Below are 12,309 nucleotides of genomic sequence, written 5' to 3'. Positions count from 1 at the left end.
GCTAATTGTTTTCCACAATAAGATATTTACTAGTAACTCAAAATTAGTTATTTTTTTATTCACTTTATTTTCATTTTTCTAACACAGTGATAGCACTTTTCTTTTTTTTTGTCTGATGGAGCGATCTGGTTTACTTGAAAGGGATTGCAATGCTCTTCTATTGTTCATAAAAGCACAGATGGAGTCGCTAGTACTGTAAGGTATTACTTTGTAGTACTGTGAGGTACCACTATGTAGTATGCCCGTCTGTCTGTCCCCCCCAAGTAGAGCTCTCCTTGTTTTATTGATGTACATTCTGTGTTTTCCACCCATTTATCTGCTGAATACGTCCTTTTCTAGCTCTGAGGACGTTTCTGCTCTCTTCAGCTCTCTTGTATTCGGCGGTGCGTTCAGGTCGTCGGTATCCTCCCTCTGAATCTCTTCTCTAGACACAAAGATCCGGACAGTCTCGTCTCGGTGCATGAGGAGAGTTGCCGTCGATGCACTTTCACACCTTCATTTTTCTCTTTTTATAGATACAAAGACAGCTACTCCCCACCGGGCCTGGCCAGTTAAGGAGATGTATTGGATTGGATGTCACCTGAGAATACTACAAAAGGTGAGGCTGCTTTGCCGGTAGCGAGGTTGTTCCGATTAAATCCCACATGTGCAGTCATGCATTCTGCTGCGAGAAGAGAGGCTGCGGCGTTGAAGTAGAACTGAACAAGATGAAGTCATTATCTGATGACGCAGAGGAAACCTGCAGCCTGAGATCACATCCTCACATAGAACAAGCACCTCGTGTTCGTCTTCAGACATCAGAAACCTCACGGGGCGGATCGGCACAAAATAAAAAAGGGAGCAAACTTTTAAAGATTTCTTAATAACTTTGCATCTCCAATTTGTAACAGAGGATTTCTGTTCTAAATATTTGGTTTCATGTCGAGTAAACTAATCTTTATATATATTTAATACTGTACCTTTGTTCCTCACAGACTCAAAAACACAGAACTCAGCAGCAGGAACTCAGGACTCGAGTAAAGAATCAGAACCGACGGCAGGCCGAAGAGCCTCGCGGCACGCGACTCCTCAGCACGGATTGACTGGACATCGATCCACCCGGGAATGTTTTTTTGTACTCTGTGTTTGTGTAGACATTATGAGGTTCTCACAGGTGACATGATGAGGTCATCGCAAAGCCCTCAAATATTTTATGTGTAATTATTCTCTTGTATATTTCATGTAAATAGACAGAAACAGAGTTACAAAATGTTTATTGCTTTTGAAGAAAAGAAAAAAGACCAAAATTGGCATTTTTCTCATTTAAAGTGTTAAATTGTCTTTTTTAATGTTCAGTCTCACAACCAATAGTTGAAAATACAAACTGTGTTGAACAATAAGACCCCATCCTCGTCATTTATTAAAGTACTGAGCTGAAAGAAGGAGCCGAGAGGTGAGTAACACGTGGAATGCTTTTATTCTGTTAGAGATCAGCGTTAGAAAAGTGACAGTGGATGAAGGCCCGAGCTTCCCAAGGAACGATTGTGATGAGAGGAAGAGAAACATTAACAGACAGGAAGTCATCTCGTGGAACCGGGTTCTGATCACATTTACACCCAACTGGATTCTTTGAAGGTGAGAAATCAGTTTGAACCTGAACTGATCTATTTAGTGTCCAGAGAACTCTTTGGTCCTTTTTCAGACGTCTTTTGACCCGAAGAGAACCGAATCCAAGCTGCGTCTTCGAGCCGTCTCTGATCCGGACCGTCTCGGGGTCACTCGTCATCGATCTGCTTCCTGCACGTTAACGCCACTCGAGCAGATCACGCTCAGCGACAAGATCTTTGACGCCTTCAGATGACGTCTTCGTTGTGCAGAGGAGAGCGGGGAGAGGAACAGAAAGCTCAGGAACCACCTGGGCAACTAGAGTTGGAGCATCACGGCAGATTGTCTTTAAGCGTAGCTCGTACCCGTCAGAGGAAGCTACTGAGCGTAGTTATTGCTGCAGCAGGAACTCTTCTCCATAAATAAACGTTCACATTCCAGTTGAGACGTCGATGTCGGCCGCACCGTTCCAGTTCAACACGGAGTTAATGAAACATTCCTGCGATCAAATTATATCGTAAATAAGTGATTCTTTTAAGATTAATTACAATGAAAGACGTGAAACTGCCATGGGAATCTCTGCATTTTCAAATTAGGTTTCCTTGTGTAAAGATCAAATGTGAAGAGATGGTATGAGGGACGTTGTTTTGTGTTTGCAGCACTGATCTGGTCTCAAACAGCCCGCCCGAGGAGTTGCATAATTATTTCACATTTTCTGCTTTTGCTTATCAATAAAACGCAAAAAATAATAATCACTGAGCTGAATTACTGCTCCGGCCAAAAGAAACCAGAACAACCCATGAGGGCTCAACGTTTCACGTCCGTTGGACCTTTTTCTCTCATTAGCATCGCACATCAAATCACACGGCGAGAAGAAAAGAGGAATCACGACATCAACAAATCAACGAGGTCTCAAGTTACATTCGGTTGGAAAGACAAAAGGTAAAATAACAAAAAGCATTAGCAAATATTTGACTTAATTCTGCGTAGCGGCTCCTTGTGCAACAGCTTCACCGCCGTCAGAACCACAGGAGACGATGTAAACAGACGGGTCGCGATGGAAGAGACACACTGGCCACTTGGAGTGTAAGAATCAGGAATGCATAATTACAGAGAAATTAAGCTTTCTTGTTTGGGGAGGCAGCTTTTAACAAAAAAAAAAAAAAAGTCCTACTTGTGGCATTTAAAACCCTGTTAAATAAAGTAGCAGTAAGGCCTCGTAGTTAAGACTCGCACAACATATTACAGGGATCAGAATTCCTTTGGGAAAACGAACCAGATGTGATAATTTAGTAGGATTTTTCTGCATAGGGTTCAATGCAAAACTCACCCCCGCCCACCCAGGAACCGAAAGAAGCCAGCAAGAAAGAAAAACACCACCAGATGAGAAACAAAAGGCCCTCTGAGAGAAATCGCCGTTTGCTCGGTGCAGTTTGCTCATCCGTGTTAGGTAGCTGGTGCAATCGTCCCTTTGTTTGCAGTGAGAAGCCCCTCCCCCTAGAAGCCCCTCCCCCCCCCGGGGCTCCGGCTACTTGAAGGCGCTCTGCAGCATGGCCGTGGCGTAGGTGGGCCGCGCCTGCCGGCTCTCGATGGCGCCGCGGAGGTACTGAGTCCCGCCGCAGCGATCCCAGATCTCCTCGAACTGCCGGGGGAGGATCTCCGCTCCCCTCTTCCGGGACAGGCCCGTCTCCTCCAGACTCAGCTCGCACATCTCCATGTCGTCCTTCCCTGGAACGCCGAGAGAAGCCATGACTTTCTATGAAAAACTTTCATGACATATTACCATAACTTCTATGAAAAACTATAACATTTTACACTATAAAGTTTTATCACATTTCTATGACATACTATGATAGTTTTTTTTCAATAAGATTTTTAAGGACATACTACACTATGATGTTTTTAATATAAATGTTAATGACATACTAAATTATGACCGTTTAATGTAATTGTACATGTTATATTATTCTTTGACATTTGAATGTACTAGTATGGCATTTAAAATGACATTTGAATAAATTCATTAATCTATTATTAAATTCATTATCCAGCTCGAGGGTTGGACTAATACTTGGAACAATCATTCCCATCCCAAAAGGATTTAATGCGATGGAAACGTTGTTCTAAGCTCCAGTAAATAGGACGGACCTCGGATACGCCAGGGTGCAACTGTGACGGTATAACAGGATTGTTATTCAACGTTCTGTTGTCCTGAATATAAAGTGGAGCGACTGAACTCCAGCAGACTCAATATTTCCCTCCCTGAACACATTCAGTCAATACGACTCCTGCAGCTGTAGAGGCAATAGCAAGTTGCAGCAACGTGTGCATTGCCAACAGTTACATGAGGTAGTTAGTCAGCCGCATCCCGCTGCCTCTGCTTCACCACAATGAGCCTTTACTGATGGACGACTGACTGGTTCCAGACTCCCATCACTGGTTCCAGAATCCCACCACTGGTTCCAGATGCTCACCAGTCTCCCACCACTGGTTCCAGATGCTCACCAGTCTCCCACCACTGGTTCCAGATGCTCACCAGTCTCCCACCACTGGTTCCAGATGCTCACCAGTCTCCCACCACTGGTTCCAGATGCTCACCAGTCTCCCACCACTGGTTCCAGATGCTCACCAGTCTCCCACCACTGGTTCCAGATGCTCACCAGTCTCCCACCACTGGTTCCAGATGCTCACCAGTCTCCCACCACTGGTTCCAGGCTCTCACCACTGGTTCCAGTCACGCACCACTGGTTCCAGACTCTCACCAGACTCCCCCCCCCCCCCCCCCACTGGTTCCAGTCTCTCACTACTGGTTACAGATGTTCTTCAGGCTGGTTCGGTTGGAGCTGGTCCTGGTTAAAGGTTGCGTAACAGCGATGCTCGTTACTCGGATAGTGTTTTAATGGTTGTAGCATTCTTTTTTTCTTCTTCTGTTTTTGCAAAAACTAGATCTTTTTTTCTGGAAGTGCAGTTAGTAATAGTGTTGGCTCCATGGTAACATAGCTCTGACAGCTTGACGGAGTAGCAGTGGAAGGGGAGGGGCTTAGCCAAGGGTTAATTACAGCAACCCAAAACTTCTCAGTGTACCTCTGGACATTAACGTCATTTCAAGACCTTCGTCTCTTTTGAGGAAAAGTAAGTTTCTTTATCTCTGCGTCGTCCTCGCTCAGCTGTCAATCAAACATTTACACCAGCTTCCTGGCTGAAGGAGAATTTCATGTTTTCATTATATTCACGAACAATAAATGTTTTATCTGCAACAAGAGACGACTTTTAGAACAGAGTAACAGAACTCGCAATCTGGAGAGCAGCGAGGGACCTTTATGATGAAGACGACGATGATGGTGATGAATCAAGTCAAAAGTGACACTATTGGTCGGCTTTAATAAACGTTTGATTTCTTTTATTTTTGTTGAGCGTCAGTCTCAACTTCTTCTTCTACCTTCCCTTCCTGCCTCCACTCTAAACAGAGTTCATACACATTTTGACTTTCCATGACTTTTCCATGACCAAACATTTTCTGAAATATCGGTGTATACATGAAAAAGTGAGAAAATTGAGTATTTAAACAAACAATGAGAATTCCAAAGCATACAGTATACCTTAAATGACAAAAATGAATGAGACACACTAGTTTTGATAAAAATAAAAAAACATTCATATAGATGCCTGTATGTATGCCTACTTATATTTTGAGTGTCTTTCTTTTAAAAACATATTAATTATTTTAAACTCCGCGTAAATGAACGACATGAAATTACTTTTCCAGGTTTTCCATGACCGTAAGAACCCTGTCTAAACTACTCTAAACCACCCTCCATCACCCTCCACCACCACCCTCCTCCTCCTCCTCCTCCTCCTCCTCGTCCTACCTGCCACCAGGACGATGGGGTGCTTATCCGGGTGCAGCTCCATCTGCCGGGCGATCCAGGGCCCGTCGAAGTGAGCGTACCACCAGCCCTTCTTCTTGTTCTGGGGGTCTTTGTACTGGTCACCCGGCCGGATGAACGGGATGCGGAAGTAGCGCTGCTGCCTGTTCATCGCCACCTCGTACTGCCGCGCCGGGATGGGCGGGGCCGGGTTCTGCTGGGCTGCTCATTGGATGCAGGAAAAAAACAAACAAACAACAACAACGTCAGGTGTCTTCCCCCAGGTGACAGCAGGAGGCAGCGGCCATGTTTACGTGCAGCCGGGGAGTTAAAGCGAATGATGGTTCAAGCTGCACCACAAGCTGCACCACATTCTATAACATCATCCCCCTGTGTATCGGCTCACAGACCCTTTAAGTACGACAGTGGAATGTTCAGTGGACAATCAAAACCTGCAATGTTGGTGCTGCATTTCAGGGACGTCAGATATTTGGAATAAGTGATGAACGAGGTATCATAAAGTATTCTTTATTGGTACTTTTTCTATTAAATGTTTCTTTGTCTACACGATTTAAAAATTTTGAATAATATTTAAGGCTGAAATGGTGATTAAAAACTGAAGTCTGTCACAAGTTAGCCAGTTAGCTTAGCGTAAAGACAGGAAATAAGAGGAAATTTTGTTCAAAGGAAACAAAATCCATCGACCAGCTCCTTTAAAGCGCACTTGTTTCATCTGGGTTTCTTTAACCAATTAACGTAAAATGACTGAATTTTTCTGGACTATGTTATTTAACGAGCGCCGTCTCACAGCGTTGGATTATATATTATGTATATGTGATTATCAGACTTTTGAAGTGTGTATTAATACAGAACAGCTTCACTTCTAAACTAAAGCTGGTAAAACACAGGCGAACAATCTCGAATATGGCTGCAAAATAATAAAAACATGGAACAAAGAACCTCAGTCGGCAAAAGCGTGTTCCTTCTTTTTAAAGATCCGTTGAGTGAGTTTTCTTCTCCCGCTCTGCTGATCCCAGATCAGGTTTGAGTAATGAACCCAGCCACGTTCAGTGAGGCCTACTGTTAGTGGATCAGAGAGACATGAAGCGAGCCAGATGTTCAGGAGCATAAACAAACATTATTTGCATTGTTCTACAAAGTGGAGCGTAAGATAAGATCTATAGAGACAGAGGAAGCTTGTCTTTAATAAACTCATTTTAATAAGTCACGCTTTGGTTTTTAACGTCAAGGAGTGTGGATCTAGTTCAGCTTGTCAAAGGGTTTTCTCTATTTGAGTCTCATTTCCTTATTTAGTTAACAAGAGAGAATTTAAACTGGTTAAAATGTCTTTTTGCGGCATCATAACGAGCATCTGTTCCAGAACAAGATGGCTGCCGCTCCCAGAGGAGAGGACGTCTCCCCAACAACGCTCAGAAAAGGAGGGAAAGAAAAATCCTCCAAAACTTCACCAACAAAGAGAAATCAGGTTGTTTTTGTGTTTTTAAAAAGCTGCGATGAATTTCTCTTCAGAGCAGCACTTTAACTCAACTCAAGAACCGGATTCTCTCCAGTCGCTGATTGCCGCTTGTCGTATTTGTCGGCTCCTTTAGTGACTCGTTGAGAGGTCGAGAGCTGCTTTTAGGTTGCAAGGCTGATGAAAACAAAGAGGGGACGTGACCCGATTAAGACAAGCCCTAGACCGGACCACCTCGCCAGACTGAAACGCCGTCAGTTGAAGGTTTTCAACCGACGACAACATCCGAAAAAACCCTGGAATTTCATTTTATTTGTGTATCTTTGAATTAGCACAGAAACACTTCCTGTAAACGGCCAAATGCTAAAAAATAACTTAATAAAGAGTTTTGGTCCTTCAGGTTAATTATCGACTAAAGTCAACTGTTGTGTTTAATCTTGATCTAAACTCCTGTATCAGGTGTTTTAAACGCTTGCTTGGTCTTCACCTGTTAACCATCCCTCACTGATCCGCACTGAGCATGTGCAACTCTCCGCAAAGATAGGGAGGTGGAGGAGAGATAGCTCACTCCTCAGCTATTTCCAACCTCAATCGTGTTTAATTCTTTTATTTATTTTACCAATGAGCTGCTGAATTCAGCAGCCGGACGCGACCTTGGACTCTACCTTTGGAAGCAGGCAGATAAAGGGTGAAGGAGTCTGGTGTGATGTTGGTGAACTAATCCTTTAATAGTCACATGATTTTAATTAATTTATTAATAGAGTTCACCGAGTCTCAACAATCTTTACGAGGCTCATCTGAACATGTGAATGAAATATTAATTACGGTCGTCTCTTTAAGCGTGAACACGAGCAGATGTAATCTCCCACCGGCATTCTAACCGACGCCCAGAGCAGCTGTGATTGGCTGACGCAGCTGAAGGAGCTGGTGTGTATCTAGACTCTTCATTAAGTCGGGAGCCAACGGAGTGAAGCCGCTACGCCTTTTACAACATCTCTCTCCTTCCTCCCGTCACACTCCTGTAAACGTGAGGGAGTTTGAGTGACAGCAGCCTTGAGGAGCCGAGAGGAATCGTCTGACAAATACGGGGTAGAGATCTGCACCAAGCAACCAAAATGGTGGCTTCCTGCCTCAGAGTCCCTCCACCCCGCTCGTCCTGAGCAGCACAAACCAGAAGAAGTTAGGAGCAGAGGGTGGTGGTGTGGTGGGTTAATAAGGTGGAGGTGGGTTAATAAGGTGGAGGTATAGCTCTGCTGTTAGTAGCGTCACACACCGGAGGAACACTTACATGCTTTGTTCACAGAAGGATGACCTGAAAGTAAACATGCCGGTTACACAGCAAGAAGTGATGCAACAAGTGACGAGAGGATGAGAAACAGACACATTGGCCATTAAATAAGATAACTGATGAACGGAGGAGAGGAGAGACAGAGAGGAGGGGAGAGAAAGTATCTTTCTGCTGGATATTTTTTCTCTTCAGCGTTATTTAAAGAGAATACTTAACGTTGCAGTTCTGGTTCAAAAGGTGGAAAAATGTGAAAATGAAGCGACTTATTTCTAAAAATAACACAAACTAACATCGGTCCCCTTCGTAAATACAGTCTAGAGTTCAGATTCAGCAAAGTCACACAATAACACTCACTAACGAGCCGCTGGAGGTTAAATCACTGCTTAAATACAACGTTCACTTATTAACCTGATGGAGATTATTTTAGTTTCTAAATACACAACAGCAGAACTTTACTTTGCTTCTTTATAAGCTACTCAAGATTACAATGTATTGTTCACACTTTTAACACCCCTGTATCACATGCTTTTACTTTGTGTATGTATCTACAGTATGTATGTATCTGTGGATGTATTCTCTTTTTTATTCTATTTTATTATATATATATATATTTATTTTTTAAGTCTCCTGTGGACAGGTGTTGTAAATTAGCATTTCGCTATATATACACACACACAGTGCATCTGGTTTTTTTGTGCATAGGTTTATGCTATGAATTCTAATGCCACTGTGATGTCCACATCAAATAAATAAAGTCAAGTCAACTGCAGTGAACTGACTGTTTAAGTAGTTTTAGAACATCTTCTAATAAAGAATCAAACCCGCGGGACGAAAACCACCTCAGGTAAGCAAACACGTATCCGTCAGAAACACACACACCGGCACAATGTGGCGATGGCGGAGAGGTGAGAGTCTGTTTGTTCCTACTTTAAATGTTCACTTCAGAAATAGATATTAGTTATGTTTATGTTTGTAGTCGTATTTCTGGGACACAACGCACACATAAAGAAAGGAAAGAGAGAACAGGAACAGGAAGGAGAATGAAAGCAAAAAAGAAAAGAAAGATACAATATGAAAAGAGAAAAAAGAAAAGAAACGCTAAGCTAAAATAAGCTATCATATGCTAAGCTAAACTAACAACATGAACAGGTACTTATAGCAGACAAACTAATATGTGAATCTGCCCTTAACCTCCAGGTGCTAAGTGAGTAGAGAACATGAACCCGTCAACGTAACGTTGTACCGTAGTCCGTGATGGATTTGGGCACTCGCTGCTCCGTCTCCGTGTTCCTCTTCTTGTTCTTTGACTTCCAGGCGTGGTAAACTTTGAGCCGGCGGTGGAACTCCTCTCTGCAGGCGGCCAGCAGCTCGATGTCTGCAGGAGACAATATTGAGACAATATGGAGACCATCAACACGAGAGAATGTCAGGGATACACACGTGTTCTTCAGACGACCTTCAAGACACACACATGTTAGTTCAAGGATGTTTGACAGCAGCTGCTTTCAACCATTTATCTAGAAGTCTATGAGGAAATTACTTCTCTCCTCTGGTTGTATAGAGGTATATGCTTCATGTGTTAAAGCTGCATTATCTCTTCTGACCACCAGGGGGCGACTCCTCTGGTTGTATATAAGTCGATATAAATGACTCTACTTGTCTCTTGATTCCCCTCCTCCTCAGTCCATATATGGTCAATTCCAAACAAACAACATGGCGACGGTCACCATGACTACGCCCACTTCTTATAAACAGTCTTTGGTTAAAACGGACTGCTTGAGGGGAAGTCTTTTCACGTCTTTTCTTTATCGGGTCTGAAGAAGACGGATCGGTCCCAATCTAAAACATCTCCGTGTACTATAACATGGTGCGTCCATGTTTATGACAAACCTCACACAGTTATTACCCACAGATATAAACACACATATATTGACTTTTGTTCATTTCCTCTCCAAAACTGCCACAACAAATCATAATATCTTCACAAGACAATCAATATAGTGTATTATGTGTGTGTGTGTGTGTGTGTGTGTGTGTGTGTGTGTGTGTGTGTGTGTGTGTGTGTGTGCGCGTGTGTACTAAGATAACACACTTCATCATGATGATTCAGGTTATTTAAACGTTCAGGGCTTCCTCCTCGGTGTAATGGTGGTCAAGCGGACACTGAGCGCTCACTAAGCACTCCGCTAACAGAAACTCTCTCGGCTGCCGACCAACAGCAGAAACCACTGCGGGATAAAACCGGAGGAGGCAGATGTCAACGAGCCCTCGTCATGTTTTATTCTGCAGACCGTTGTCAGATCATCAGTATTCTGTCTGAGAACAGACAACAGCTGCTGCTTCTGTGTGGCCGCTTCCACACACAGAGGAAGAGGAGGGGGAAGAGGAAAGGGAAGAGGATGGGGAAGAGGAAAGGGAAGAGGATGGGGAAGAGGACGCGGAAGAGGACGGGGATTAGGAAGAAGAAGGGGACTGGGAAGAGGAAGGGGGAGAGGATGAGGAAGAGGATGGGGAAGAGGAAGGGGACAAGGAAGGAGACGGGGAAGAGGAAGATGATGAGGAAGGGGATGAGGACGAGGAAGAGGACAAGGAAGAGAACGGGGGACGAGGAAGAAAAAAGGAACTGATGATTGATTGATTGATGAAGGGGCAAGGCACGGGGAAGAGGAAGAGAAATGGGAAGAGAAAACACTGACAGAAGCGCTCAATAAGAACGCACAGAGTCGATAAAAAGTCAAAGCGGTTCATCCTCTGTGGAGCTGGAACGCGATCAACAAGTTTCACGGCCATCTGCCAGTTAGATGTTTTGACGTACAAAGTGAACATTTTTACTGGAAGACAAGATAATTTGTGAGGGGGTTAATGCTCTGGGGATCAATAATATACATGGGAGGTTTTAAAGAGGTCTGGTCATTTGTTTTCAATGTACCATGTCATTTGACCTGATCAGAGGGCATTTAAAGTAAAGCAGTTCACCCTCTGGGGAGCAGGAGTGTGGTCAGTATCTCTCATAACATATAATTTGAGATATCGTGTGGACAAAAGTGATATTTTCACTTGAATGAAGAAAGTTAAATCTAAAAAGGTGACTCCTCTGGGGATCATCCTCTGAAGTTCAAGAATACGATACAAAGATATTTTGAGGAGATCTGGTCATTTGTTTTTTCAAGATACCATGTAATAGTCAAAAGCACTTTTCAAGGTTTTATCTGATCAGATGGGATTGTGGGTCATTTAAAGTTAACGGTTTCATCCTCTAGGGAGCAAGAATATGATCAGTATGTTTCATAACAATCTCCTTGTTATAGTTTGATATATCTTGTGCACAAATTTTCACTTGAGGAAAGTTTACAAAGGTTCCAAAATCAAAGAGTTTACCCTCTGGGGAGCACGCATATTCTCAAACTTTGATGTGTCATGCGTAAAGGTGAGCATTTTGGTCTGATGTTAGTTAATCTTTTGAGAATTATCACAAAATGTCATGAAAATCCTTCTTTTTTGTTACTAGTTTTAGGTTTTTTCGACATACCGAAGTGTCAATGAAGGGAACCTTTGGAGTTTATCAAAACACTGGTGGATAGATAATAGTTTTAATAAAAATAAATGGGTTCATCCTCTGGGGATCAATAATGAGCTCCAAAATAATTTAAAGATAAGATTATTAAATATCGAGTCTGTTGAGTTTACATTTTGGTTGAGGGTGCAGGAAAGGGAGAGTGAGAACCTTGTTGGAACTCATCTTTTGGGGACAATAAACCCTCAAAACAAAGTTCATAGAACTATAACTTTATTGAGAGATAATTTGTTCTGGAGTTAGGCATTTGTCGAGGAATAATCTGGGCTTGATTAGTCGTGCAAGAGCAAAACTCATGTCGTCATAAAAAGGTATTTGAAACCTTCTGAATATTGGTCAGAATGACATGGAATTCCTCATTTGTCTTGGTCCCCAACCAAGACAAATGAGGAATTCCATGTCATTCTGACCAATATTCCTCTGGACCACGGTGTTAAAACAGGCCTGTTTCTACAGCGCGACAACAACGGAACAGAAGAGTAAAAGCTGGTTGAATTTGTTGTGGGTACTTTGAAGATTGCAG

The 12,309-nt window shown here is 43.0% G+C and overlaps 1 protein-coding gene across 3 annotated transcripts in view; it reads right to left on the bottom strand.

Annotated features, from left to right (window-relative positions):
- Positions 1–3,112: 3,112 nt before the first annotated feature.
- LOC306733456 (unconventional myosin-VI-like) overlaps positions 3,113–12,309 on the bottom strand; it is a gene marked incomplete at its 3' end in the record, with an annotated part of 81,866 nt that continues 72,669 nt past the window's right edge. For 2 of the 3 annotated variants that reach the window (XM_079214695.1, XM_079214696.1), the window contains 3 exons: positions 9,456–9,587; positions 5,454–5,672; positions 3,113–3,312 (listed from right to left, as the gene is read on the bottom strand). In XM_079214695.1, the coding sequence (XP_079070821.1) occupies positions 3,113–3,312; positions 5,454–5,672; positions 9,456–9,587 (551 nt within the window). Of the gene's footprint in view, positions 3,313–5,453; positions 5,673–8,212; positions 8,237–9,455; positions 9,588–12,309 lie in introns of all 3 variants that reach the window. The other variant, XM_079214694.1, reaches the window with a different exon arrangement.

Source organism: Taurulus bubalis, assembly GCF_910589615.1.
Source record: "Taurulus bubalis genome assembly, chromosome: 3".
NCBI classification, from domain to species: Eukaryota; Metazoa; Chordata; class Actinopteri; order Perciformes; family Cottidae; genus Taurulus; species Taurulus bubalis.
Note: the sequence above shows the minus strand (reverse complement) of the source record. Positions and strands in the feature narration are given on the sequence as shown.